This window comes from Buteo buteo, chromosome 31 (genome assembly GCF_964188355.1).
Source record: "Buteo buteo chromosome 31, bButBut1.hap1.1, whole genome shotgun sequence".
NCBI lineage: Eukaryota > Metazoa > Chordata > Aves > Accipitriformes > Accipitridae > Buteo > Buteo buteo.
This window is the reverse complement of record NC_134201.1, coordinates 2,242,393-2,268,633: the sequence shown is the minus strand read 5'-3', so window position 1 is coordinate 2,268,633 and position 26,241 is coordinate 2,242,393. Positions and strand designations below refer to the sequence as shown.

Genomic DNA, 26,241 nt, shown 5'->3' with positions numbered 1-26,241 from the left:
TTTTTTGGGGCTGATCCTGTGGATTTTGGGGCTCCCCCCCCCCCAATAAAGCCGCTTTGACCCCGCCCATTGTGTCATGTGCGCTCATTGGCCACACCCATCGATGGGCGTGTCCTCCTTGAAGCCCCACCCATCCCTTCCCATAGGCTGCACACACACGGGGTGGAGCAGGAATGCCTTTATTTGGGGTGGGTGGGGCTTACGGGGTGGGTGTGGTCGAGAGGAAGGGGTGGGGCCGAGAAGGGGCGCGGTCTGCCACAAGGGTGTGGCTTGTGGGCGCGGCCACGCGAGGGGTGGAGCTTGCTGCTGTAGACAGGGTGGGTGTCCTCAGGGGTGTGGCCTCCTGGGCGGGCCGTGGTCCACCGGAGGGGTGCGGCCCCTCAGGGCGCGGCCCGCCAGAGGGCGTGGCCCCTCGGCGGGCGGGTCCCGGCGGCGGGCGTGCCCCTACTGCCGCTCGTAGATGAGGCGCAGGAGGCGCAGGCTGGGCCCGTAGCGCTGCTGCTGCCGCTGCCCCGCCTCCTGCCACCTGCGCCGCCGCCGTGTCATCGGCCACGCCCCCTCCCGGTGCCCCGCCCCAGTCCCTCCCAGTGCCCCCCCGCCAGCACTCCCACTGCCCCCCAAGTGCCCCCAGTGCCCCCCAGTGCCCCCCAAGTGCCCTCACTGCCCCCCAAGTGCCCCCACTGCCCCCCAAGTGCCCCCCCAGTGCCCCCAGTGCCCCCCAAGTGCCCCCCAGTGCCCCCCAAGTGCCCCCCCCAGTGCCCCCAGTGCCCCCCAAGTGCCCCCCGTAACCCCACTCACCGCTGCCGCACCCTCTTCCACCGCTCCATGTTCTTGTAAATCAGCGACGACATCGAAGGGGGCGGGTCCGGCAGCTGTTGCGGGAGGGAGGTGACATCATCAGTGAGGTCACCGCGGGCGCAGTGACATCACCGGGGGGGCGGGGACGCCCTGGGGGTCACTTGGGGGTTGTGTGGGGGGGGGAATTGGGGGTCACAGGGGGGGAATTGGGGGTCCCGGGGGGGGGACTTGGGGGTCACTTAGGGGTCCCAGGGGGCAAATTTGGGGGTCCCGGGGGGGTACTTGGGGGTCACGGGGTGGAATTGGGGGTCCCGGGGGTTACTTGGGGGGTCACAGGAGTTACTTGGGGGTCCCAGGGTGGAATTGGGGGTCACAGAGGGGAAAATTGGGGGTCCGGGGGGGGGGGGGTACTTGGGGGTCACAGTGTGGAACTGGGGGTACTTGGGGGTCCCGAGGGCTTATTTGGGGGTCGGGGAAAATTGGGGGTCCCGGGGGTTACTTGGGGGTCCTGGGGGGTTACTTGGGGTCACAGGAGTTACTTGGGGGTCCCAAGGTGAAATTGGGGGTCGTGGGGGGGGGTACTTGGGGGTCACAAGGGTTACTTGGGGGTACTTGGGGGGCACTTGGGGGTCCAGAGGTTACTTGGGGGTCCCGGGGGGAGAAAATTGGGGGTCCCAGAGTGGAATTGGGGGTCCCGGGGGGTTACTTAGGGGTCCTGAGGGGGAACTTGGGGGTCTGGGGGGTACTTGGGGGTCTGGGCATTACTTGGGGGTCCCGGGGTGGAACTGGGGGTCCCGGGGGGGGGAAAATTGGGGGTCCCAGGGGAAAATTGGGGGTCACTTGTGGGTCCGGGGGGTCACTTGTGGGTCTCACCTGATCCGGGGGGGGCGCCCCCTCCTCGGGGCCGAGGGGGGAGGGGATGCGGGGGGGTCCCGGGGGGGCCGGGGGGGGCAGCTCGTAGATGTCCTCCCCCTTCCCAGCATGCCCTGCGGCGCCCTGGGGGGGGGGGGGGGGAACACAGGGGGGGTCAGGGGGCGCCCCACATCATCACCCCCCCCCCCAACACCATCGGGGTTCCCTCTGCCCCATAGCGGGGCATTGGGACCCCCCCAGCCCTATAGCGAGATATTGGGACCCCCCCCCTGCCCCACAGAAAGACGTTGGGGTCCCCCCCAGCCCCATAGCGAGATGTTGGGGTCCCCTTCCTGCCCCATAGCACAACTTTGGGGTCCCCCCCCAGCCCCACAGCATCACATTCCCCCCCCCCCAGCCCCATAGCGAGATATTGGGGTCCCCCCCCAGCCCCATAGCAAAATGTTGGGGTCCCCCCCAGCCCCATAGCGAAATATTGGGGTCCCCTTCCTGCCCCATAGCACAACTTTGGGGTCCCCCCCCAGCCCCACAGCATCACATTCCCCCCCCCCAGCCCCATAGCGAGATATTGGGACCCCCCCCCAGCCCCATAGAAAGATGTTGGGGTCCCCCCCAGCCCCATAGCGAAATATTGGGGTCCCCTTCCTGCCCCATAGCGGACTTTTGGGGTCCCCCCCCAGCCCCATAGCGAAACTATAGGGCCAGCCCCCTAAGTTGGGGGGGGCCCCACACCCCAGTGACACCCCCCGACATCTCCCCTCGCCCCATGGGGCTACTTGGGGGTCGCGCCGTGGGGGGGGACACACACTTGGGGGGCTCACACGCACTTGGGGGGCTCACTTTGGGGTCTCACACACATTTGGGGGTCCCGCACGCACTTGGGGGGCACTTGGGGGTCCCACACGCACTTGGGGGTCTCACACACACTTGGGGGTCTCACACACACTTGGGGGTCCCACACCCACTTGGGGGTCCCACACACACTTGGGGGTCCCACACCCACTTGGGGGTCTCACACACACTTGGGGGTCCCGCACACACTTGGGGGTCCCACACCCACTTGGGGGTCCCGCACGCTCTTGGGGGGCACTTGTGGGTCCCGCCCGCAGTCGGGGGTCCCGCCCGCAGTCGGGGGGCAGCCGGGGGTCTCACCTCGGGGCGCGGCGGCGCCGTGGGGTGCGGGGGGCCCGCGCCCCCCCTGGCCGTGGGGCAGTTGCGCATCCAGGCGCGGCAGACGGGGTAGAGGGGGGTCCCCTCGGGGAACTGGCCCAGCTCCACGCTCCGGTCGAAGAGCTTGATGACGTACGTGTCTGGGGGGCGACCCACGGCGAAGAGGGGGGTTAGTGGGGGGGGGGGGGGTCGGACCCACGGCCTGCCCCATAGCGCTCGGGAGGAGGGAGAAGGCTCCGGCCCCACAGCGAAGCAACTGAGAGAGCTCCAGCCCCACAGCGTCTCTCCCAGCCCCATAGCGAGACGGCTGGGAGGTCTCCAGCCCCATAGCGGGATGCCTAAAAGGTTTCCAGCCCCATAGCGTCTCTCCCAGCCCCATAGCGGGATGTGTAGGAGGTCTCCAGCCCCATAGCATCTCTCCCAGCCCCATAGCGGAATGGGAGGTCTCCAGCCCCATAGCGAGATGTCTAGGAGGTCTCCAGCCCCATAGCGTCTCTCCCAGCCCCATAGCGAGACGGCTGGGAGGTCTCCAGCCCCATAGCGGGATGAGAGAGAAGTCTCCAGCCCCATAGCGTCCCCCCAGCCCCATAGCACAATAGGGGGGAGGTCTCCGGCCCCATAGCGGAATGAGGGAGAAGTCTCCAGCCCCATAGCGTCCTTCCCAGCCCCATAGCGAGACAGCTGGGATCTCTCCAGCCCCATAGCGTCCCTCCAAGCCCCATAGCAAGATGCCTGGGAGGTCTCCAGCCCCATAGAGTCTCTCCCAGCCCCATAGCGGGATGTGTAGGAGGTCTCCAGCCCCATAGCGTCTCTCCCAGCCCCATAGCGAGACGGCTGGGAGGTCTCCAGCCCCATAGCGGGATGAGAGAGAAGTCTCCAGCCCCATAGCGTCCTTCCCAGCCCCACAGCGAGGCAACTGAGAGATCTCCAGCCCCATAGCAAGATGCCTAGAAGGTTTCCAGCCCCATAGCGTCTCTCCCAGCCCCATAGCACAATAAGAGGAACGTCTCCAGCCCCATAGCGTCCTTCCGAGCCCCATAGTGAGGCAACTTAGAGCTATCCAGCCCCATAGCGGGATGTGTAGGAGAGCTCCAGCCCCATAGCGTCTCTCCCAGCCCCATAGCGAGACGGCTGGGAGGTCTCCAGCCCCATAGCGGGATGAGAGACAACTCTCCAGCCCCATAGCGTCCTTCCCAGCCCCACAGCGAGGCAACTGAGAGATCTCCAGCCCCATAGCATCTCTCCCAGCCCCATAGCACAATAAGAGGAACGTCTCCAGCCCCATAGCGGAATGAGGAAGAAGTCTCCAGCCCCATAGCGTCCTTCCCAGCCCCATAGCAGAATGGGAGAAAGGTCTCCAGCCCCATAGCGGGATGAGAGAGAAGTTTCCAGCCCCACAGTGTCTCTCCCAGCCCCATAGCGAGATGCCTACAAGGTCTCCAGCCCCATAGCATCTCTCCCAGCCCCATAGCGGAATGGGAGAGAGGTCTCCAGCCCCATAGCGAGATGTCTAGGAGGTCTCCAGCCCCATAGTGTCTCTCCCAGCCCCATAGCACAATAAGAGGAACGTCTCCAGCCCCATAGCGGAATGAGGAAGAAGTCTCCAGCCCCATAGCGTCCTTCCCAGCCCCATAGCGGAATGGGGGAGAGGTCTCCAGCCCCATAGCGAGATGCCTAGGAGGTCTCCAGCCCCATAGCGTCCCCCCAGCCCCATAGCACAATAGGGGGGAGGTCTCCGGCCCCATAGCGGAATGAGGGAGAAGTCTCCAGCCCCATAGCGTCCTTCCCAGCCCCATAGCGAGACAGCTGGGATCTCTCCAGCCCCATAGCGTCCCTCCAAGCCCCATAGCAAGATGCCTGGGAGGTCTCCAGCCCCATAGAGTCTCTCCCAGCCCCATAGCGGGATGTGTAGGAGGTCTCCAGCCCCACAGCGTCTCTCCCAGCCCCATAGCGAGACGGCTGGGAGCTCTCCAGCCCCATAGCGGGATGAGAGAGAACTCTCCAGCCCCATAGCGCCCTTCCCAGCCCCATAGCAAGATGCCTAGAAGATCTCCAGCCCCATAGCGAGACAACTAAGAGCTCTCCAGCCCCATAGCATCCTTCCCAGCCCCACAGCGCTATGGGGCAGAGATCTCCAGCCCCATAGCATCTCTCCCAGCCCCACAGCAAAATGCCTAGGAGGTCTCCAGCCCCATAGCGTCCCCCCCCAGCCCCACAGCGCTATGGGGCAGAGATCTCCAGCCCCATAGCGAGACATACGGGGGAGCTCTCCAGCCCCATAGCGTCCTGCCCAGCCCCACAGCGCTATGGGGCAGAGATCTCCAGCCCCATAGCGAGACATACGGGGGAGCTCTCCAGCCCCATAGCGTCCCCCACAGCCCCACAGCGCTATGGGGCAGAGATCTCCAGCCCCATAGCGAGACAGCTGGGAGCTCCCCAGCCCCACGGCGTCCCCCCCCCCAGCCCCATAACCGCTATGGGGCAGCCCCAGAGCACTTCGACAGCGCTCCCCCCCAGCCCCACAGCAGTTGTGGGGCAGCCCCATAGCCCCCCCCAAAAAAACACACCCCCCCCCAGGGTGAAACACCCACCCCCCCCCCAGCCCCACGGCGCTATGGGGCAGCCCCACGGCGCCCCACTCACTGTGACGCTGCTGGGCGGGGTCGGGAAGCCCCTCCTCCGTTTCCCGCCTTTTCTTCCGCCGCTGCTGCGAGAAACGACCCGACGGCCTGGGGGGGGGGATGGGGGGGGGGCACCCCGTTATTTTTGGGGTGGGGGGCACCCACTTGTGGGGCAGGAGCACCCACTTATGGGGCAGGGACCACCCAAACCCCCCCCAACTCACCTCTTCCCCGGGGCGGTGGGCGACGCCTCCCTGCAACGAAAAGGGGGGGGGGGTGAAGGGGGGGCGCCCCCAAAATTGGGGTGTTTCCCCCCAAATTAGGGTGCCCCCCACAAAAAATTAGGGTGCCCCCCCCAAACCGCTCCCCCAAATTAGGGTGCCCACCCAAAAATAAGGGTGCTCCCCCACCAAAAATTGGGGTCCCCCCCAAACTAGGGTGCTCCCCCCCCCAAATTAGGGTGCCCCCCAAAAATTGGGGTGCTCCCCCCAAAAATTAGGGTGCCCCAAAAAAATTGGGGTGCTCCCCCCCCAAATTAGGGTGCCCCCCCCAAAATTAGGGTGCTCCCCCCCAAAAATGGGGTGACCTTCCCCAAAATTAGGGTGCTCCCCCGAAAAACTAGGGTGCCCGCCGCCAAAATTGGGATGTTCCCCCCAAATTAGGGTGCCCCCCCCCCAAATTAGGGTGCTCCTCCCCAAAATAAGGGTGCCCCTCCCCCAAAAATGGGGTCCCCCTCCCCAAAATTAGGGTGCCTGCCCCCGAAATTGGGGTGTTGCCCCCAAAATAAGGGTGCCTCCCCCAAATTAGGGTGCCCCCCCCCCAAAAAATAGGGTGCTCCCCTCAAAAAGTAGCGTGCCCGCCCCCACAATTGGGGTGCCCCTCCCCAAAATTAGGGTGCCCCCCCAAAAAATTAGGGTGCTCCCCACAAAATTAGGGTGCTGCCACCCAAAATAAGGGTGCCCCCCCCTAAAAAATTAGCGCGCTCCCCCCAAAAATTAAGGTGCCCCCCACAAAATTGGGGTATCCCTCCCCAAAATTAAGGTGTCCCCCCCCAAAATTAGGGTGCCCCCCCAAAAAAATGAAGGTGCCCCTCCCCAAAATGAAGGTGCCCCTCCCCAAAATGAAGGTGCCCCTCCCCAAAATTAGGGTGCCCCCCCCCCCAAAAATCAGGGTGCCCCCCCTCACTTGCTGAGAGCGTCTCCGGGCGCCTTCCCCGCTTCCTCCTCCATCGGCTCCCTGCACCCCAAAATCAAGGGGGGCCCCCAAATTTCAGGGGGGGGCCCCTAAATTCAAGGGGACCCCCCCAAAAAAATTCAAGGCCCCCCCCCCCAAAAAAATTCCAGGGAGGGACCCCCAAATCCAGGAGCCCCCCCCCCAAAAATTTTGGGGTGTCCCCTCCCCATTTCACAAGTTTTAGGGTCCCCCCCCTCAAATTTTGGGGACCCCCCCCCAAAAAAAATTCCCACCCACAACCCCTTAGGAAGCCCCCCCTGGTTTTTTTGGGGTCCCCGCCCCAATTTTTTGGGTCTCCCACCCATTTTTTGGGGTTCCCCCCCCGATTTTTTTACCCCCCACCACATTTTTTGGGGTCCCTGCCCAATTATTTGGGGCCCCCCCAGTTTTTTAGGGTCCCCCACCCCATTTTTTAGGGTCCCCACCCCACTTTTTTGGGGTCCCCCACCCAATTATTTGGGTCCCCCCCCAGTTTTTAGGTCCCCCACCCCATTTTTGGGGTCCCCCACCCCATGTTTTAGGGCCCCCACCCCATTTTTTGGGCCCCCACCCCATTTTTTAGGGCCCCCACCCCATTTCTCCCCTCCCCAATTTTTGGGGTCCCCCACCCCATTTTTCAGGTTTTCCCCCCCATTTTTGGGGATCCCACCCATTTTTTAGGGTCCCCCACCCCGATTTTTTGGCCCCCCTCCCCATTTTTTAGGGTCCCCATCCTGTTTTTTAGGGTGTCCCCCCTTTTTTAGGGTCCTGGGGCCCCCACCCCATTTTTTAGGGTGTCCCCCACCCATTTTCGAAGGTCCCCACCCCATTTTTGGGGGTCCCAGCCCAATATTCTGGGTCCCCACCCCACTTTTTGGGTTCCCCACCCCATTTTTTAGGGGCCCCCACCCCATTATTTGGGTCCCCCACCCCATTTTTATAGCCCCCACCCCATTTTTAGGGACCCCCCCCATTTTTTGGGTCCCCCACCCCATTTTTTAGGGTGTCCCCCCCATTTTCTAAGGTCCCTACCCCATTTTTTAGGGTCCCCCATCCCATTTTTAGGATCCCACCCATTTTTTAGGGTCCCCCACCTCATTTTTGGGGTCCCCACCCCATTTTTGGGGGTCCCTGCCCAATATTTTGGGTCCCTGCCCCAGTTTTAGGCCCCTTCCCCGATACCTGCAGCCCCCCCACCCCACTTTTTAGGTCCCTTACCCCATTTTTTGGGTCCCTCACCCATTTTTTATAGCCCCCACCCCATTTTTTGGGTGCCCACCTCATTTTTAGGGTCCGCACCCCATTTTTTACGGCCCCTACCCATTTTTGGGTCCCCTACCCCATTTTTTAGGGCCCCTAACCATTTTTGGGTCCCCTACCCCATTTTTTAGGGCCCCCACCACATTTATTGGGCCCCCACCCCGTTTTTTAGGGTCCCCCACCCCATTTTTATAGCCCCCACCCCATTATTTGGATCCCTTACCCCATTTCTTATAGCCCCCACCCCATTTTTTCTAGCCTTCACCCCATTTTTTATAGCCCCCACCCCATTTTTTGGATCCCCTACCCCATTTTTTATAGCCCCCACCCCATTTTTAGGATCCCACCCATTTTTTAGGGTCCCCCACCCCATTTTTTGGGTCCCCTGCCCCATTTTTTTGCCCCTTCCCCGATACCTGCAGCCCCCCCCCCACTTTTTAGGTCCCTTACCCCATTTTTTGGGTCCCTCACCCTATTTTTTATAGCCCCCACCCCATTTTTAGGGTCCGCACCCCATTTTTTTACGGCCCCTACCCATTTTTTGGGTCCCCTACCCCATTTTTTAGGGCCCCTAACCATTTTTTGGGTCCCCCACCCCGTTTTTTAGGATCCCCCACCCCATTTTTTATAGCCCCCACCCCATTTTCTGGGTCCCCCACCCCAGTTTTATAGCCCCCACCCCATTTTCTGGGTCCCCCACCCCAGTTTTATAGCCCCCACCCCATTTTTTGGATCCCTTACCCTGTTTTTTATAGCCCCCACCCCATTTTTTGTAGCCTTCACCCCACTTTTTATAGCCCCCACCCCATTTTTTGGATCCCCCACCCCATTTTTTATAGCCCCCACCCCATTTTTTGGATCCCTTACCCCGTTTTTTATAGCCCCCACCCCATTTTTTCTAGCCTTCACCCCATTTTTTATAGCCCCCACCCCATTTTTTGGATCCCCATTTTTTATAGCCCCCACCCCATTTTTTCTAGCCTTCACCCCATTTTTTATAGCCCCCACCCCATTATTTGGATCCCCCACCCCATTTTTTATAGCCCCCACCCCATTTTTTGGATCCCCCACCCCATTTTTTATAGCCCCCACCCCATTTTTAGGATCCCACCCATTTTTTAGGGTCCCCCACCTCATTTTTGGGGTCCCCCACCCCATTTTTGGGGGTCCCTGCCCAATATTTTGGATCCCCCACCCCATTTTTTATAGCCCCCACCCCATTTTTTGGATCCCCCACCCCATTTTTTCTAGCCCCCACCCCATTTTTTCTAGCCTTCACCCCATTTTTTATAGCCCCCACCTCATTTTTTGGATCCCCCCCCCCATTTTTTATAGCCCCCACCCCATTTTTTAGAGTCCCCTTGCCACTTTTTGGGTCCCCACCCCATTCTTTAGGCCCCCCCACCCCCTTTTTTTGGGGGTGTGTGTCCCCCCCCCCCCAAACCTGGGCCCCTGGCTGCGCTCCAGCAGCTCCTGCAGGACGGCGTCCAGGCGGCTGCGGGCAGAGGCGGCTTCGAGGTCTTTAAAAAGGGGGGGGGGAGACACCCCCAAAAAAAATCAGGGGGGGGGGGGACACCCCCAAAGAAAAGGGGACAAGGGGGGGGCCCAGGGAAGGAAACCTGGTGCCCCCCCCCCAAAAAAACACCCAAAAAACACGGGGGGGGGTTACCTGGTTTCTCCACCTTCACCTTGACGGCCAGCATGGCGCCGGGGGTCTGGGGGGGGGTAGAGGGGTCACCCCCCCCCCAAAAAAACCACCCAAATGGGCGGTCGTGCCCCCCAAAAAAACCCCAAGGGGGGGGTTATAAGGGGGTGTCCCCCCCCCCAAGACCCCTCTGGGGGGGTTAGAGGGGTGTCCCCCCTTTTTTTCCTCACAGCCTGTCTCCCCCCCCTCCCCTCAGAGCCCTCCTGAACCCCCCCAAGGTCCCCCCAACCCCCCCAAAATTCCCCCCAAACTCCCCCAAATTCCCCCCAAACTCCCCCAAATCCCCCCCAAACCCCTCAAAAATCCCTCCAAATCCCCCAAAAATCCCCAAATTCCCCCCAAATCCCCCCAAAACCCCCCGCTCTTCCTCCTCTCCCCCCCCCCTCTTCCTCCTCACACCGCTCCCCTCAGCCGCCGCCGCCGCCGCCGCCTTCCTCCTCCTCCCTTCCCGCCCTCGCCTCCCATTGGCCGCCGCGCCCGCTCGTCTCCTCCCCTGACCAATCGCAACCCAAGAAGCGCAGGACGGGGCGGGGCATGACGGGAGCTCTAGTCCGCCGCCTGTCTTCCTCCCCCCCCCCCGCCACCCTCCCGCCTTTCCCGCCCTCGCCTCCCATTGGCCGCCGCGCCCGCTCGTCTCCTCCCCTGACCAATCGCAACCCAAGAAGCGCAGGACGGGGCGGGGCATGACGGGAGTCGTTGTCTCCCCCTCCCCGCCACCCTCCCGCCTTTCCCGCCCTCGCCTCCCATTGGCCGCCGCGCCCGCTCGTCTCCTCGGCTGACCAATCACAGCTCGAGAAGCGCCGGCGGGAGGGAGGGGGGAGGGAGGCGCGGGGCGTGACGGGAGCTGTAGTCCGCCGCCATGTTGGCGCCGGCCGCCATTTCGCGGCGGGTGGAGGGGAGGGAGAGGGGCAGAGGCGGCCCCATGGAGCCGGTGAGGCCTCGGGGCGACCCCCAGGAGTTGTGGGGCGGGGAAGGGGGGGGGGGGGGTATTTTTTGCGTCAGCTTCTGGCGTCATCTGACGTCATTCTCCGGTTTTTTTCCCCCCCCTCTCGTCATTCACGCAGGGACTCGGCCTGGAGGAGAGGACGGCCCGGCTGCTGCGGAGGAGGTAGAGGGGGGGGTTGGAGTCAGTGCTGCCCCACAAGGGGTCCCTCCCCGGACCCCCAAGTGACCCCCCAGACCCATAACTGCCCCCCAAGTACCCCCCCAGACCCATAACTGCCCCCCCAGACCCATAACTGCCCCCCCCAGACCCATAAGTACTCCCCCAGACCCCTAACTGCCCCCTAAGTGACCCCCTCCGGACCCCCAAGTGACCCCCCCAGCCCCATAACTGCCCCCCAAGTGCCCCCCCCAGACCCATAACTGCCCCCCGACCCATAACTGCCCCCTAACCGCCCCCCCAGACCCATAACTGCCCCCCAAGTACCCCCCAGACCCCTAACTACCCCTCCCAGACCTGTAACTGCCCCCTAAGTAACACTCCAAACCCCTAAGTGCCCCCCCAGACCCCTAATTGCCCCCTAAGTGACCCCTCCGGACCCCCAGGTGACCCCCCAGACCCATAACTGCCCCCTAACCGCCCCCCCAGACCCATAACTGCCCCCCAAGTACCCCCCCAGACCCAGAAGTGCCCCCCCAGACCTGTAACTGCCCCCTTAGTAACACTCCAGACCCCTAAGTGCCCCCCCAGACCCCTAATTGCCCCCTAAGTGACCCCCTCCGGACCCCCAGGTGACCCCCCAGACCCATAACTGCCCCCTAACCGCCCCCCCAGACCCATAACTGCCCCCCAAGTACCCCCCCAGACCCAGAAGTGCCCCCCCAGACCTGTAACTGCCCCCTAAGTAACACTCCAGACCCCTAAGTGCCCCCCCGACCCCTAATTGCCCCCTAAGTGACCCCTCCGGACCCCCAAGTGACCCCCAGCCCCATAACTGCCCCCCAAGTACCCCCCAGACCCCTAACTACCCCTCCCAGACCTGTAACTGCCCCCTAAGTAACACTCCAAACCCCTAAGTGCCCCCCCAGACCCCTAATTGCCCCCTAAGTGACCCCCTCCGGACCCCCAGGTGACCCCCCAGACCCATAACTGCCCCCTAACCGCCCCCCCAGACCCATAACTGCCCCCCAAGTGCCCCCCCCAGACCCATAACTGCCCCCCCCAGACCCATAAGTACTCCCCCAGACCCCAAACTGCCCCCTAAGTGACCCCCTCCGGACCCCCAAGTGACCCCCCCAGACCCATAACTGCCCCCCAAGTACCCCCCCAGACCCAGAAGTGCCCCCCCAGACCTGTAACTGCCCCCTAAGTAACACTCCAGACCCCTAAGTGCCCCCCCCAGACCCCTAATTGCCCCCTAAGTGACCCCTCCGGACCCCCAAGTGACCCCCAGACCCATAACTGCCCCCCCAGACCCATAAGTGACCCATAACCGCCCCCCAGACCCATAACTGGCCCCCAAGTGACCCCCTCCGGACCCCCAAGTGCCCCCCAGACCCCTAAGTGCCCCCCAAGTACCCCCCCAGACTCATATCTGCCCCCCAAGTGCCCCCCAGACCCCCAAGTGCCCCCCCACCCCTGGGCGGGGTCAGGATTTGGGGTCCCGCCCCCAACCTCCCCTCCCCTCCCCCCCAGCGAGGCCATTCTCAGCAGCACCGCCCACCCCGCCCGGCCACACCCAAGAGGTCGCGACCCCCGGACGCCTGAGACTCCGCCCCTGGACACTTGGGTCACACCCCCGTTGGGGGCGGAGCCGCCGATCCGCCCCTCCCTCCCATCAAGCCCCGCCCCCGGCGACCCCCTCCTCCAATGGCGATTGCGGCGCCGGGGGGTGGAGTCGGCGCTGGGCGTGTCCCCGTGGGGCGGGGCCTCGCTCGGCTCCGCCTCCTGGGGCGCCTGGGAGGGGCATGGCTCCCAGGATGCCTTGCGGCGGGAGCCATGTTTGGAGTCATGTGACGCTGGTCGGCCTATGAGGGACAACTCCCATGATGCCTTGCGGCGGGAGCCATGTTTGAAGTCACGTGACGCCCAGCAGCCTATGAGGGACAACTCCCATGATGCTTTGCGGCGGGAGCCATGTTTGAAGTCACACGACACCGGGCGGCCTACGAGGGATGACTCCCATGATGCTTTGCGGCGGGAGCCATGTTTGAAGTCACGTGACACCGTGCGGCGTACGAGGGACGACTCCCATGATGCTTCACGGCGGGAGCCATGTTTGAAGTCACGTGACGCCCGGCGGCCTACGAGGGATGACTCCCATGATGCCTCGCGCCGGCGGGCGCCGTCAGAGGAGCGCGGCTCCCAGGATGCTCCGCGGCGGGAGCCATGTTTGAAGTCACGTGACACCGGGCAGCCTATGAGGGACGATTCCCACGATGCTTCGCGGCAGGAGCCACGTTTGAAGTCACGTGACTCGGGCGGGCGGGGCTCCCAGCATGCCCCGGGGCCACCAACGCAGGTTGGGGCCGTGGGGCTGAGCCGTGGGGCAGGATGGGGCCGTGGGGCTGAGCCGTGGGGCAGGATGGGGCCGTGGGGCTGAGCCGTGGGGCAGGATGGAGCCGTGGGGCTGAGCTGTGGGGCAGGATGGAATCGGGCTGAGCTGTGGGGCAGGATGGGGCTGTGGGGCTGAGCTGTGGGGCAGGATAGAGCCGTGGGTCTGAACTGTGGGGCTGAGCCGTGGGTCAGGATGGGGCCGTGGGGCTGAGCCGTGGGTCAGGATGGGGCCGTGGGGCTGAGCCGTGGGGCAGGATGGAATTGGGCTGAGCCGTGGGTCAGGATGGGGCCGTGGGGCTGAGCCGTGGGTCAGGATGGAGCCGTGGGGCTGAACCGTGGGGCAGGATGGGGCCGTGGGTCAGGATGGGGCCGTGGGGCTGAGCCGTGGGGCAGGATGGGGCTGTGGGTCAGGATGGGGCCGTGGGGCTGAGCCGTGGGGCAGGATGGAGCCGTGGGGCTGAGCTGTGGGGCAGGATGGAGCCGTGGGGCTGAGCCGTGGGGCAGGATGGAATCGGGCTGAGCCGTGGGGCAGGATGGGGCTGTGGGGCTGAGCTGTGGGGCAGGATAGAGCCGTGGGGCTGAACTGTGGGGCTGAGCCGTGGGTCAGGATGGGGCCGTGGGTCAGGATGGGGCCGTGGGGCTGAGCCGTGGGTCCGTGTCTCCGCAGGCGCCGTGTGACCGCGCCGTGGGTCAGGATGCGGCCGTCGGTGACGTCCTGCAGCGGAATTATGGGTCCGGGGGAGGTTGGTTATGGGTCTGGGGGGCACTTGTGGGTCTGGGGGGGTCACTTATGGGTCCAGGGAGTCACTTATGGGTCTGGGGGCTCATTTGTGGGTTTGGGGGGGGTCACTTGTGGGTTTAGGGTGTCACTTATGGGTCTGGGGGGTCACTTATGGGTCCAGAGAGTTACTTATGGGTCTGGGGGCTCACTTATGGGTCCGGGGGTGTCACTTGTGGGTCTGGGAGGGTCACTTGTCTTTCTGGGGGGGTCACTTATGGGTCCAGGCAGTTACTTATGGGTCCAGGGGTGTCACTTATGGGTCTGGGGGGCTCACTTGTGGGTCCAGGGACTTACTTATGGGTCTGGGGGCTCACTTATGGGTCCAGGGGATCACTTGTGGGTCTGGGGGGGTCACTTATGGGTCTGGGGGGGACACTTATGGGTCGGGGGGGTCACTTATGGGTCTGGGGAGTTACTTGTGGGTCCAGGGAGTTACTTGTGGGTCTGGGGGGTCACTTATGGGTCCAGGGAGTTACTTATGGGTCTAGAAGCTCACTTGTGGGTCCAGGGGGGTGACTTATGGGTCCGGGGGGGGTCACTTGTGGGTCTGGGAGGGTCACTTGTCTTTCTGGGGGGGTCACTTATGGGTCCAGGCAGTTACTTATGGGTCCAGGGGTGTCACTTATGGGTCTGGGGGGGTCACTTATGGTTCTGGGGGGGGGGTCACTTGTGGGTCCAGGGACTTACTTATGGGTCTGGGGGCTCACTTGTGGGTCTGGGGGGGACACTTATGGGTTGGGGGGGTCACTTATGGGTCTGGGGAGTTACTTGTGGGTCCAGGGAGTCACTTGTGGGTCTGGGGGGGTCACTTATGGTTCTGGGGGGGGGTCACTTGTGGGTCCAGGGAGTTACTTATGGGTCTGGGGGCTCACTTATGGGTCCAGGGGATCACTTGTGGGTCTGGGGGGGTCACTTATGGGTCGGGGGGGTCACTTATGGGTCGGGGGGGGTCACTTATGGGTCTGGGGAGTTACTTGTGGGTCCAGGGAGTTACTTGTGGGTCTGGGGGGGTCACTTGTGGGTCTGGGGGGTCACTTATGGGTCCAGGGAGTTACTTATGGGTCTAGAAGCTCACTTGTGGGTCCGGGGGGGTCACTTGTGGGTCCGGGGGGGTCACTTATGGGTCTGGGGGAGTTACTTATGGGTCCGGGGGTGTCACTTATGGGGCAGCTGACCCCCCCCGCCCCCCCAGGAGCTGCGGCCGACCCCCTCCTGCAGCTGCTGCGGGGCCGACGCCGGGCGCTGCGGGGCCGCCTGCGGTACGACCCCCCCCCCAAAAAAAAACCCAAAACCCCAATTTTTTTTTTGGGGGGGGGTCCCCCCCCTTCCCTCCACCCCCCCAAAACCCTGGGGGGGGGGTCTCCCCCCCCGGAGGGTCCCTAAAACCCTTTTTTTTTTTTGTGTGTGTCCTCCCCCCTCCAGGGCCGTCGAGACCCTCCTGGCTGCGCTACAGGACCCCCCCCAAAAAAAAAAAATTGGGGGGGGGGGGGCGGCAATAAAATAACGACCCCCCCCAAATAAAAACGACCCCGCCCTCTTCAAATCGCTTCCGGGGACACCCCCCACCCCCCCTAGAGCATTTTGGGGGGGGTCATTCCCCCCCAAACCCCCCTAAATCCCCCCCCCAAAAAAAAATTGGGGACACCCCCCCCCCCCCCCCCAGCCTCTATGGAGAGCGCCCAAAATGGCGGCTGTGGCCTTTAAAGGCCTACAGCTCCCACAATCCCCCGCGCTTCCCATAGACTTGCATTGAACCCGGCCTACAACTCCCACAATCCCCCGCGCTTCCCATAGACTTGCATTGAACCCGGCCTACAACTCCCACAATGCCCCGCGCTTCCCATAGACTTGCATTGAACCCGGCCTACAACTCCCACAATGCCCCGCGGCCTCCCATAGGCTCCCATTGACCCCGCCGCCACCCACTTCCGCCCCCCTCCCCGGCCTACAACTCCCGTCATGCCCCGCGCCCTCCCATAGGCTCCCATTGCGCCGGAACTACAACTCCCGTCGTGCCCCGCGGCGCCTTCCCGCCTTTTTTCGCTTCCCGCCCTTCCCGCTCTCCTCTCCCTCTCCCCCCCGTCCCGTCATGGCGCCGGCCGAGGAGGCCTTGGGGCGGTGGGCGGCGGGAGAAATGGAGCTGCCGCCGGGCCTCGCTCCCTCCGGGGCCGTTTTACGGAGGTGGGAAACGGCGGGGAGACCCCCCCCAAGCCGGGAAGGCGGGCGGGGGGGGGCGTTATTGGGTTCGTTTGTTTTTCGGGGGGGCAGATTTGGGATGCCCCCCCCCCCCCCCCTCTTTTTCCTTCATAGAGGGGGATTGGGTGTCTCCGGAGGGGTTTGGGGGTCTTTTGGGGGGGGGTTTGGGGTCGTTTTCAGTCAGGGTGGGGGGTTTGGGGGGGTTTGGGGGCCCTTTTCAGTCAGGGTGGGGGGTTTGGGGGTTGTTTTGGGGGGGTTTTGGGGTCCTTTTCAGTCAGGGTGAGGGGTCCCAAGGGGCTTTTGGGGTCCTCTTGGGGGTCCTGGGGGGTTTTGGGGTTCGTTTGAGGGGGTTTTGGGGTCGTTTTCAGTCAGGGTGGGGGTCCCAGTGGTTTTTGGGGTCCCTTTGGGGGGTTCCTGAGGGGGTTTTGGGGTCCTTTTCAGTCAGGGTGGGGGTTCCTGGGTGGGCTTTGGGGTCCCCTTGGGGGTCCTGGGGGGGGTTGGGGTCCCTTTGGGACATTTTGGGGATCTTTTTAGTCAGGGTGGGGATCACAGTGGTTTTTTGGGGTTCTTTTGGGGGGGTTGGGGGGTCCTTTTCAGTCGGGAGGGGTCCCAAGGGGTTTTTGGGTCCCTTTTGGGCGTCTTTTTTATTCAGTTTGGCGGTCCCAAGGGTTTTTGGGGTCCTTTTCAGTCAGGGTGGGGGTCCCAGTGGTTTTTTGGGGTCCCTTTGGGGGGTTTTGGGTTTTTTTCCAGTCAGGGTGGGGGGTCCCAAGGGGTTTTTAGGGTCCCTTTTGGGGTCCTGGGGTTTTTGGGGTCCCTTTGGGGGGGGTTTTGGGGTCGTTTTCAGTCAGGGTGGGGGTCCCAGTGGTTTTTGGGGTCCCTTTGAGGGGTTCCTGAGGGGGTTTTGGGGTCCTTTTTAGTCAGGGTGGGGGTCCCAGTGGTTTTTTGGGGTCCCTTTGGGGGGTTTTGGGGTTTCTTCCAGTCAGGGTGGGGGTCCCAAGGGGCTTTTGGGGTCCTCTTGGGGGTCCCAGTGGTTTTTGGGGTTCCTGAGGGGGTTTTGGGGTCCTTTTCAGTCAGGGTGGGGGTTCCTGGGGGGGGGTTGGGGTCCCCTTGGGGGTCCTGGGGGGGTTTGGGGTCCCTTTGGGGCATTTTGGGGGTCTTTTTAGTCAGGGTGGGGATCGCAGTGGTTTTTTGGGGTTCTTTGGGGGGGTTTTGGGGGTCCTTTTCAGTCGGGGGGGGGCCCCAAGGGGTTTTTGGGGTCCCTTTGGGGTTTCTGGGGGGTTTTGGGGTCCCTTTGCAGGGGTTTTGGGGTCTTTTTCAGTCAGGGTGGGGGGTCCCAGTGGTTGTTGGGGTCCCTTTGGGGGGGTTCTGGGGTCTTTTTCAGTCAGGGTGGGGGGTCTCAAGGAGTTTTGGGGTCCCTTTGGGGGTTCCTGAGGGGGTTTTGGGGTCCTTTTTAGTCAGGTTAAGGGTTCTGGTGGGATTTTGTGGTTCTTTTCAGTCAGGGTGGGGGGTCCCAAGGGGCTTTTGGGGTCCTCTTGGGGGTCCTGGGGGGTTTTGGGGTCCATTTGACAGGGTTTTGGGGGTCTTTTTCAGTCAGGGTGGGGCGTCCTGGAGAGTTTGGGGGTTCTTTTGGGGGGATTTTGGGGTCCCCTTGAGGGTTTGGGGGGGTTTTGGGGTCCTTTTCAGTCAGGGTGGGGGGCCCCAAGGGGATTTTAGGGTCTCCTTGGGGGTTTTGAGGGTCTTTTTTAGTCAATTTGGGGGTCGCAAGGGGTTTCGGGGTCCTTTTCAGTCAGGGTGGGGGGTCCTGGGGGGCCTTTGGGGTCCCCTTGGGGGTTTGGGTGGTTTTTGGGGTCCCTTTGGGGGGTTCTGGGGGTCTTTTTCAGTCAGGGAGGGGGGTCCCAAGGGGGTTTTGGGGTCCCCGTGGGGGTTCTGGGGGTCTTTTTTAGTCAGTTTGGGGGTCCCAAGGGTTTTTGGGGTCCTTTTTAGTCAGGGTGGGGGTCCCAGTGGTTTTCGGGGGTCCTGGGGGGGCTTTTGGGGTCTTTTTCAGTCAAGGTGGGGATCATAGTGGTTTTTTGGGGTCCCTTTGGGGGGTTTTGGGGTTCTTTTCGGTCAGGGTGGGGGGGGTCCTAAGGAGTTTTGGGGTCCCTTTAGGGGTCTTGGGGAGTTTTGGGGTCCCTTTGGGGGATTTTGGGGTCTTTTTCAGTCAGGGTGGGGGGGTCCCAGTCATTTTGGGGGGCCCTAGGGGGATTTTGGGGTTCTTTTCAGTCAGAGTGGGGGTCCCAGTGGTTTTTGGGGTCCCCCTTGGGGCATCCTGAGGGGTTTTGGGGTCCCTTTTGGGGATTTTGGGGTCCTTTTCAGTCAGGGTGGGGGGTCCCAAGGGATTTTTGGGGTCCCCTTGGGGTTTTTGGGGTCCCTTTGGCGGGGGTCTCGGGGGTTTTTTTATCCCTTTAGGGTGGGATAGGGGGTCCTTGGGGGGGGCTTTATGCTCAGGGTGGGGGTCCCAAGAGGGCCTTGGGGTCCCCTTGGGGTTTTTGGGGTCCCTTTGGGGGGATTTTGGGGTCCCCCTGTTTTTTTGGGGTCCCCCTGACCCCCCCTTCCCCCCCCCCAGGCTGTGCTCGGGGTCCTGCGCCCCCATTTGGGAATTCATCACCCGCCACGTCCGACACCCACGGTGAGGGGGGGGGAGACCCCCAAATCCGGCGGGGAGACCCCCCCAAAATCTTGGGAGGGGGTCCCCAAAATCTGGGGGGGTCCCCAACATTTTGGGGGGACCCGACTCATCCGGGGGTCTGATTTTTTTTGGGGGGGTGTGTCATTTTTTTTTTCACAGGACTGTGAAGAAAATTCGGGGGAATCTGCTCTGGTATCCCAAAATTGGGGGGGGGGCATCCTAAAAACCCAGGGGGGGCACCCCAAAACTTGGGGGGGCACCTAAAAAATTGGGTGGAGCACCCCAAAAACCCAGGGGGGGTCCCAAATCGTGTGGTCCCCCCCCCCCCCGAAAAATTTGTTCCTTAACTTGGGGTTCAGGTACCGGCACCTGGAGGAGATGAAGGTGAAGGGGGGGGGGGCAAATTTTGGGGGGCAAATTTGGGGGGGTGGGGGGGGATTTGGGGGTCCCCAAATTGGGGGGGGCAATTAGGGGGGTCCCCAAATTTGGGGAGGGGGCAATTAGGGGGGTTCTGTGAAATTGGAGGGGGCTAATTAGGGGTGTATCCCAAATTTGGGGGGGCAATTAGGGGTGTTATTAAATTGGGGGAGGGGCAACTAGGGGGGTCCCCCAAATTGGGGGGGGGCAATTAGGGGAGTTCTCTAATTAGGGGGTGGGGTAATTAGGGGGGATTCCAAATTGGGGGGGGGGGGGCAATTAGGGGGATCTGTGAAATTGGGGGGAGTTAATTAGGGGCGTTTCCCAAGTTTGAGGGGGGCAATTAGGGGTGTCATTAAATTGGGGGGGCAATTAGGGGGGGTCCCCCAAATTAGGGGAGGGGCAATTAGTGAAGTCCTTCAATTAAGGGCAGGGTAATTAGGGGGGGACTCCAAATTGTGGGCGGGGAATTAGGGTTTTTTTCCAAATTGTGGGTGGGGCAAAGAGGAGGATCCCCCACATTTTGGGGGGGGGGTGTGTCTCTTGCTGACCTTTGACCTCGCCGACAGGGGGCGGGGCCGGCCCCGCCCGAGGGGGCGTTGTCATGCCTGCGGCAGGAGGTGGAGGGGCTGGGCGTGGCCCTGGGCGGGGCCCAGGAGGTGGCTCTGGAGCTGGGTGAGTTTGGGGAGGGGTCGTCCCCTCCCCTTTTTGGGGGGCAGAGTGGGAGGAGCATCTTGGGTCATGTGACTTTGTTTTCTTTTAGAGGCAGAGCTGGGGGCGGGGCAGTCCCGGCGTGGGGCGGAGCTTCGGCGGGGGCTGGAGCTGCGGCTGATGGGGGCGGCGGCGGCGAGGGCGGGGCAGCGGCTGCGGGCGGGGCGGGGGGCCCTGGACCCGCCCCCAGGGTGAGTGACAGGCGATGGGGGAGGGTGGGTGGGGTGGGGCTTCCCCTCGGGGGTGGGGCTACGCGGTGTGGGCGTGGCTCGCCCGCCCGGGCGTGGCCCTTCCCACGATGCCGTGCTCCCGCAGGCGGTGGGAGGCGGGGCCGGAGCTGGAGGCGGCCGTTGCCGTGGGGGTGGAGCCGGAAGTGCTGGTGAGAGCGGGCGGGGCTCGAGATGGGGGTGGGCGGGGCCTGTATGGGTGTGGCTCGCCGTGGGTGGGGTTGTGGGGGTGGGTGTGGCTTCCGCTGAGCAGCTCCTCCCTCCCCTCCCTTTAGGTGTCGGTGCGGGCCGTCTGCCGGATGCGGGCGGAGACGCTGGAGGCGGGGCTGGAGCCCCGCCCCCCTGAGGAGTAAGCCCCGCCCCCCTCGCTGTCGATCCCGCCCTGCCGGGTCGTTTGTCGCTCGTTTGCCGATTGGGCGGTGCCCGTCGGTCACGTGATCCTTTCAGCTGTCAATCATCCTTGATCTCCCCGCCCCTGTCCAGCTGTCGATCATCTCCCTGCTGTCAATCGTTTCATTTGATTGGCAGCCGCGCTCGTTAATCGCCCCATACGCTGATTAATCGCTCGTTTCCTCGTTAATCGCTCAGCCGCCCGCCTGTCAATCACTTCCTTATCAACCATCCGCCAATTACTGAGCTCTGTTGTCAATCACGGCGACCTGTCAGTCATTACGACCTGTCAATCATCCTGTCAATCGTTTTCGACCTGTCAATCATTCCCGCTCGTCAAATATTTTATTTTGCTCGTTAGCGCCGCCTGTTAATCATCTTGCGAATTGGCACGACCTGTTAATCACCTTGACCTGTCAATCGCCCTGACCTGTCAATCATCTTGTCAATCGTCAAGTTGTTAATTATCCCACCTTTTAGCTTTGACCTGTCCATCATTTTCAGTTTGTTAATTAATTTTTTCTGCTAATTGCTCTGACTCGTAACTCGATTGTTCCGTCAATTGCCACGCCCTGTCAATCATCCCGACCTGCCAATTGCTCCGATTGACTCGCCTGTCAATCACTCGCCTGTCAATCACTCACCGGTCAATCACAAACTTGCCCATCAATTAATCTCTGCTTCGTTTTGCATGCTAATTACCGCCCCGCCGCTGACCCCCGCCCGCCTGTCGCTCGCCTGTCAATCACCCGGCCTGTCAACCAATCGCCGCCGCTCGTCACCCGCAGGACGCGCGACCGGCTGGACGCCGCTAACGAGCGCTGGCTGCGGGCGGCCGAGGTGAGGGCGGGGCCGGGGCGGGGTTGGGGCGGGGCCTCTCCCCTCCCTCCCCGCCCCCCAACACCTGGGCGTGTCCCTCCCCTCCCCCCGCAGGCGGTGCTGAGCAGCCACGCCCCGGGGGCGGTGCTCTGGGCCCTGGAGTGCCTGGCCCGGGAGAGGACCCGCCCGCCACGCCCGCGGTGGGTGCTGGGAGGGGGCGGGGCTTGAGGAGAGGGCGGGGCGGCTCTGAAGTGGCTGGGGAGATGGAGGGTGGGGTGGGGGTGTGGCATCGGGGGCAGGGCTTGGCATGGGGAGGGCGGGGTTTGGGGTGGGGTTTATTGTGAGGGGTGGGGCTTCAGAGGGTGGGGATAAGGCCGGGGGCGGAGCTTTTGTCTTAGGGTGGGGCTAAGGGGCAGGGTGGGGCTTGTTCAAGGGGTGGGGCTACAATGGGTGGGGCCACAGAAGGGGTGTGGCCTTGCCCTTTTCCAGGAGAGGGTGGGATTGGGGGTGGGTCTTTTCACAAGGGGTGGGGCTAGTTGTAGGTGTGGCCTTGAGACAGGGTGGAGTTAAAGTTTGGGGGAGGAGCTTAGGGACATGGGTGGAGCCTAGGGAAAGGGGCGGGGCCTGACCCAGCCCTAATTTTTTCTACCTTTGTAGGAAAAGTGACCTTGACCCTGAGCTTGACCCCGGCCTTGACCCCGAGGCTCCGCCCACCGTGAAGAAGCTCATTGAGGTGGGGGGAGGGGAAAATTGGGGGGGGCGGGGTCAACTTCGGGGGGGTCAGCGTGGGAATTTGGGGGGCGGGGTCAATTGGGGTCAGGGTGGGAATTGGGGGGGCGGGGCCAACTTTGGGGGGGTGGGGTCAATTTTGGGTGGGTCAGGGTGGGAATTTGAAGGGGCGGGGCCAACTTTGGGGGGTCAGGGTGGGAATTTGTGGGGGCGTGGTCAATTTGGGGGGGTCAGGGTGGGAATTTGGGGGGGCGGGGTCAATTTGGGGGGTCAGGGTGGGAATTTGAGGGGGTGTGGCCAATTTGGGGGGTCAGGGAGGGAACTTGGGTGGGCGGGGCTAATTTTGGGGGGGTCAGGGTGGGAATTGGGGGGGGCGGGGCCAATTTGGGGGTGTCGGGGGGGGAACAAAGGGAAATTTGGGGACCGCGGGGTTGGGGGGGGGGGCACGTTATGGGTAAAACCATTTTAGAGTTTTAGGGGGGGATTTGGGGGGACTCGGGGGGGGATTTAGGAGCCGGGGGGGGGCCCGTAGGAGATTTTGGGGCCCCCCCCCGGATTTTGGGGTGTTTTCTCCCCCCCCCCCAGGAATCCTGGGGGGCCGTGGGGGGGGTGTGGGGCCGGTTGCCCCCCCTGGCCGCCCGGTTGCCCCCCCTGCGCCTCCGGCTGAGCCGCCTGCGCCAGCGCCTGGCCCAGCGCCTGGGGGGGGACCCCCGAAGTCGAGAGGCCGCCAGGTAACGACCCCCCCCCCCGGGCACCCCAAAAACCTCGTGACCCCCCCCCCCCAAATCTCACCCCCCCCAAAAAATCTCGTCACCCCCCAAGCGCACCCCAAAACCCCCCTGGGAACCCCCAAAAACCTCGTGACCCCCCCAAAAACCTCGTCACCCCCCCCCCAAAACCTCATCACCCCCCCCCCAAAAATCTTGTCACCCCCCCAGCGCACCCCAAAACCCCCCCGGGAACCCCCAAAACCACCCGGGGGGTTCCCCCAAAATGGGGGCCGGCACCCTTAGGGCCCCCCCCCGGCCATTTTTGGGGACCCCCGTTCTCCCCCTAAAATGGGTGCTGGCACCCCCTGGACCCCCCCAAACCCCCCCAGCCCCCCCAAAATGGGTGCTGGCACCCTTAGAGCCCCCCTAAACCACCCCTGGGCCCCCCCCCCTGCTATTTTGGGGACCCTTGGCCCCCCCAAAAGGGTTACTGGGACCCCCCCAGCCATTTTGGGGACCCCAACCCCCCCCAAAATGGGTGCTGGCACCCTTAGGGCCCCCCCAAACCCCCCCTGGGCCCCTCCCAAGCCATTTTGGGGACCCCTGACCCCCCAAAAATGGGTGCTGGCACCCTTAGGGGCCCCCCCCAAACCCACCCCTGGGCCCCCCTTGGCCATTTTGGGGACCCCAAAGCCCCCCAAAATGGGTGCTGGGCCCCCCCCCGGCCATTTTGGGGACCCCAAACCCCCCCAAAATGGGTGCTGGCACCCTTAGGACCCCCCCCGGGCCCCCCCCGAGCCATTTTTGGGAACCCCAAACTCCCCAAACCCTTTTTGGGGACCCCCAAACCCCCCCAAATGGGTGCTGGGCCCCCCCCTGGCCATTTTGGGGACCCCAACCCCCCCAAAATGGGTGCTGGGCCCCCCCCGGCCATTTTGGGGACCCCAAATCCACCCCCAACCCCCCCAAAATGGGTGCTGGCACCATTAGGACCCCCCGTAGCCCCCCCTGGCCATTTTAGGGACCCCAAACCCCCCCAAAATGGGTGCTGGCACCCTTAGGGCCCCCCAAAACCCCCCCTTGCCCCCCCCCCCGGCCATTTTGGGGACCCCAGACCCCCCCCAGACGCCCTCAAAATGGGTGCTGGCACCCATAGAGCCCCCCCAACCCCCCCCATGGCCCCCCCCCTGCTATTTTGGGGACCCCAGACCCCCCAAAACGGGTGCTGGGCCCCCCCCGGGACTATTTTGGGGACCCCCCCCCCCCCTTCTTTGTGCCCCCCCCAGACTGGCGCTGGAGGCGGCGTGGCTGGCGGGGGCGCGGGGGGCTCTGCGCCGGGGGGTGCAGAAATTACGGGGGGGGGCGACGCCGCCGCCCCCCCCGAATTTAACCGCGGGGGAACCGCGACGTCGCCTGCGGCGCGCCCGGGAACGGCTGGTCAGTTCGGGGGGGCTGGGGGGGGGTTTTGGGGTGCGGGGGGGGGATTTGGGGGTCCTGGGGGGGGAATTTGGGGGGTTTGGGGGAGATTTTGGGGTGCTGGGGGGGTTGGGGGGATTTTGGGGGGTGGGGGGGTCAGTGGGGGGATTTTGGGGTGCTGGGGGGGGGATTTGGGGAGTTTGGGGGGGATTTTGGGGTGCTGGGGGGGGGTTGGGGGTCCTGGGGGGGGGATTGGGGGGGGTTGGGAGGGGTTGGGGGTCCTGGGGGGGGGGTGGGGGGGGGTCGGGGGGATTTTGGGGTGCTGGGGGGGGTTGGGGGGGTCAGTGGGGGGATTTGGGGTGCTGGGGGGGGGTTTGGGGGTCCTGAAGGGGGAATTTGGGGGGTTTGGGGGAGATTTTGGGGTGCTGGGGGGGTGGGGGTCCTGGGGGGGGGATTAGGGGGGTTTGAGAGGGATTTTGGGGTGCTGGGGGGGGTTGGGGAGATTTTGGGGTGCTGGGGGGGGTTGGGGGGGTCAGTGGGGGGATTTTGGGGTGCTGGGGGGGGGATTTGGGGGTCCGGGGGGGGGGAATTTGGGGGGTTTGGTGGGATTTTGGGGTGCTGGGGGGGGGTTGGGAGGTCAGGGGGGGATTTTGGGGTGCGGGGGGGGAATTTGGGGGTCCGCAGGGGTTTGGGGGGGGTCAGGAGGATTTTGGGGTTCACGGGGGGGGGTTCCTGGGGGGATTTTGGGGTGTGTGGGGGGGATTTGGGGGTCCTGGGGGGGATTTTGAGGTGCTGGGGGGTGGAATTTGGGATTTGGGGGTGCTGGGGGGGATTTGGGGGGTTCGGGGGGGTATTTGGGGCTCCTGGGGGGGATTTTGGGGTGCTGGGGGGGGGGGTTGGGGGTGTTGGGGGGGGATTTGGGATCCTGGGGGGGGGAATTTGGGGGGGATTTGGGGTGCTAGGGGGGGTTTGGAGGTGTCAGTGGGGGGATTTTGGGGTGCTGGGGGGGGGATTTTGTGGTTTGAGGTGGGAATTTGGGATTTTGGGGGTCTTGGGGGGATTTTGGGGGGGGGGTATTTTGGGTTCGGGGGGATTTGGGGGTGCAGAGGGGGATCCTGGGGAGGATTTGGGGGTCCTGGGGGGGGAAGTTTGGGGGTCGGGGGGGGGAATTTGGGGTTTGGGGGGGATTTGGGGTGCGGAGGGGGGATTTGGGGGCCCTGGGGGGGGTTGGGGGGCGATTTTGGGGGTTCTGGGGGGGGGATTTTGGGTGTGTGTGGGGGATTTTGGGGTGTGGGGGCAATTTTGGGGGTTCAGGGGGAAAGTTTGAGGATTTGGGGGGGGATTTTGGGTTTCGGGGGGACTTTTGGGGGGGATTTGGGGCTGTCGGGGATTTCGGGATTCGGGGGGTGTTTGGGGGGGATTTTGGGGTGCTGGGGGGGTTGGGGCGGAATTTGGGGTTTCAGGAGGATTTGGGGGTCCTGGGGGGGGGAAATTTGGGGGTTCTGGGGGGGGGATTTGGGGATTTGGGAGGGATTTTGGGGTGCAGGGGGGTGATTTTGGGGTGTCAGAGGGAGATTTTGGGGTGTCAGAGGGATTTGGGGGTTCACGGGGGGTCCGGGGGGGGATTTCAGGGTGCTGGGGGGGGAATTTGGGCGTTCGGGGGAGATTTTGGGTTTCGGGGGGACTTTTCTTTTTGGGGGGGGGGAATTTGGGGGTTCAGGGGGATTTGGGGGTTCACGGGGGGGTCCTGGGGGAGATTTTGGGGTGCTGGGGGGGGGAAATCCCCTGAATTTCGGGGTCCCCCCCCCAGGGGCGCCGCCAGCGCCGGCTCCGAGCTTTGGCCGCCGCCACCGGGACCCTCCGAAAGCGGCTGCGGCGCCTCCAGGAGCAGGTTGGGGGGGGGGGACCCCAAAAAACCCCTCGGGGGGGACCCAAAATTTGGGGGGCGGGGCCCCACAATCCCCCCCGAAGCCAGGGGCGATGCCCCAGGCCACGCCCACCCCCCCCCAATCCGAGGGGCGGGGCCCCCAAACCCGACC

The 26,241-nt window shown here is 63.7% G+C and overlaps 3 protein-coding genes and 2 long non-coding RNA genes across 9 annotated transcripts in view; 4 read left to right on the top strand and 1 right to left on the bottom strand.

The window, feature by feature from the left end:
- Positions 1-301: 301 nt before the first annotated feature.
- Positions 302-10,058, bottom strand: LIN37 (lin-37 DREAM MuvB core complex component). Of its 2 annotated transcripts, XM_075018791.1 has the most exons (10): positions 10,039-10,058; positions 9,604-9,649; positions 9,379-9,454; positions 6,648-6,698; positions 5,687-5,716; positions 5,485-5,570; positions 2,824-2,981; positions 1,672-1,794; positions 799-872; positions 302-526 (listed from the first exon to the last, which is right to left on the bottom strand). In XM_075018791.1, exons 2-10 carry the CDS (start codon positions 9,635-9,637, stop codon positions 445-447), a joined length of 714 nt encoding a protein of 237 aa, XP_074874892.1. In that variant the 5' UTR covers positions 9,638-9,649; positions 10,039-10,058; the 3' UTR covers positions 302-444. The 2 variants fall into 2 exon arrangements, with proteins under 2 accessions (XP_074874892.1, XP_074874894.1); XM_075018793.1 differs by lacking the exons at positions 1,672-1,794; positions 10,039-10,058 and having other exon boundaries at positions 9,604-9,831.
- LOC142026035 (uncharacterized) lies at positions 3,012-4,314 on the top strand. 4 transcript variants are annotated; one of them, XR_012648752.1, is made up of 4 exons: positions 3,012-3,237; positions 3,316-3,366; positions 3,448-3,713; positions 3,765-4,314. It is a non-coding gene; the product is annotated as an uncharacterized LOC142026035 (long non-coding RNA). The 4 variants fall into 4 exon arrangements; XR_012648751.1 differs by having other exon boundaries at positions 3,285-3,366; XR_012648753.1 differs by having other exon boundaries at positions 3,012-3,366; positions 3,448-3,580.
- LOC142026036 (uncharacterized) lies at positions 4,372-5,100 on the top strand. The gene is made up of 3 exons (XR_012648754.1): positions 4,372-4,491; positions 4,523-4,603; positions 4,757-5,100. It is a non-coding gene; the product is annotated as an uncharacterized LOC142026036 (long non-coding RNA).
- Positions 10,059-10,499: 441 nt separating the features above from the next.
- Positions 10,500-15,460, top strand: LOC142025948 (uncharacterized). Its single transcript, XM_075018690.1, has 6 exons — positions 10,500-10,570; positions 10,704-10,747; positions 12,278-13,103; positions 13,806-13,881; positions 15,112-15,178; positions 15,342-15,460. Exons 1-6 carry the CDS (start codon positions 10,562-10,564, stop codon positions 15,421-15,423), a joined length of 1,104 nt encoding a protein of 367 aa, XP_074874791.1. The 5' UTR covers positions 10,500-10,561; the 3' UTR covers positions 15,424-15,460.
- Positions 15,461-15,609: 149 nt separating this feature from the next.
- HAUS5 (HAUS augmin like complex subunit 5) overlaps positions 15,610-26,241 on the top strand; it is an 11,226-nt gene continuing 594 nt past the window's right edge. The window contains exons 1-14 of the mRNA XM_075018745.1: positions 15,610-16,100; positions 18,721-18,783; positions 18,943-18,975; positions 19,143-19,167; positions 19,770-19,875; positions 19,964-20,102; positions 20,227-20,290; positions 20,414-20,487; positions 21,317-21,368; positions 21,462-21,547; positions 22,005-22,080; positions 22,662-22,807; positions 24,073-24,223; positions 26,013-26,191. Coding sequence (XP_074874846.1) covers positions 16,009-16,100; positions 18,721-18,783; positions 18,943-18,975; positions 19,143-19,167; positions 19,770-19,875; positions 19,964-20,102; positions 20,227-20,290; positions 20,414-20,487; positions 21,317-21,368; positions 21,462-21,547; positions 22,005-22,080; positions 22,662-22,807; positions 24,073-24,223; positions 26,013-26,191 — 1,286 coding nt within the window. The 5' untranslated portion in view covers positions 15,610-16,008. The remainder of the gene's footprint in view (positions 16,101-18,720; positions 18,784-18,942; positions 18,976-19,142; positions 19,168-19,769; positions 19,876-19,963; positions 20,103-20,226; positions 20,291-20,413; positions 20,488-21,316; positions 21,369-21,461; positions 21,548-22,004; positions 22,081-22,661; positions 22,808-24,072; positions 24,224-26,012; positions 26,192-26,241) is intronic.

What these genes read in the sequence shown, in the direction of transcription:
- LOC142025948 (XM_075018690.1), top strand. An exon ending in GAATTATGGGTCCGGGGGAG is followed by an intron (nt 13,882 to 15,111) that starts GTTGGTTATGGG and finishes CCGCCCCCCCAG; the next exon opens with GAGCTGCGGCCGACCCCCTC. An exon ending in GCGCTGCGGGGCCGCCTGCG is followed by an intron (nt 15,179 to 15,341) that starts GTACGACCCCCC and finishes TCCCCCCTCCAG; the next exon opens with GGCCGTCGAGACCCTCCTGG.
- LIN37 (XM_075018791.1), bottom strand. Translation starts at nt 9,637, where the DNA reads ATGCTGGCCGTCAAGGTGAAGGTGGAGAAACCAG. An exon ending in GAGCGCAGCCAGGGGCCCAG is followed by an intron (nt 6,699 to 9,378) that starts GTTTGGGGGGGG and finishes TTTGGGGTGCAG; the next exon opens with GGAGCCGATGGAGGAGGAAG. An exon ending in CCCACCGCCCCGGGGAAGAG is followed by an intron (nt 5,571 to 5,686) that starts GTGAGTTGGGGG and finishes CCCCCCCCCCAG; the next exon opens with GCCGTCGGGTCGTTTCTCGC.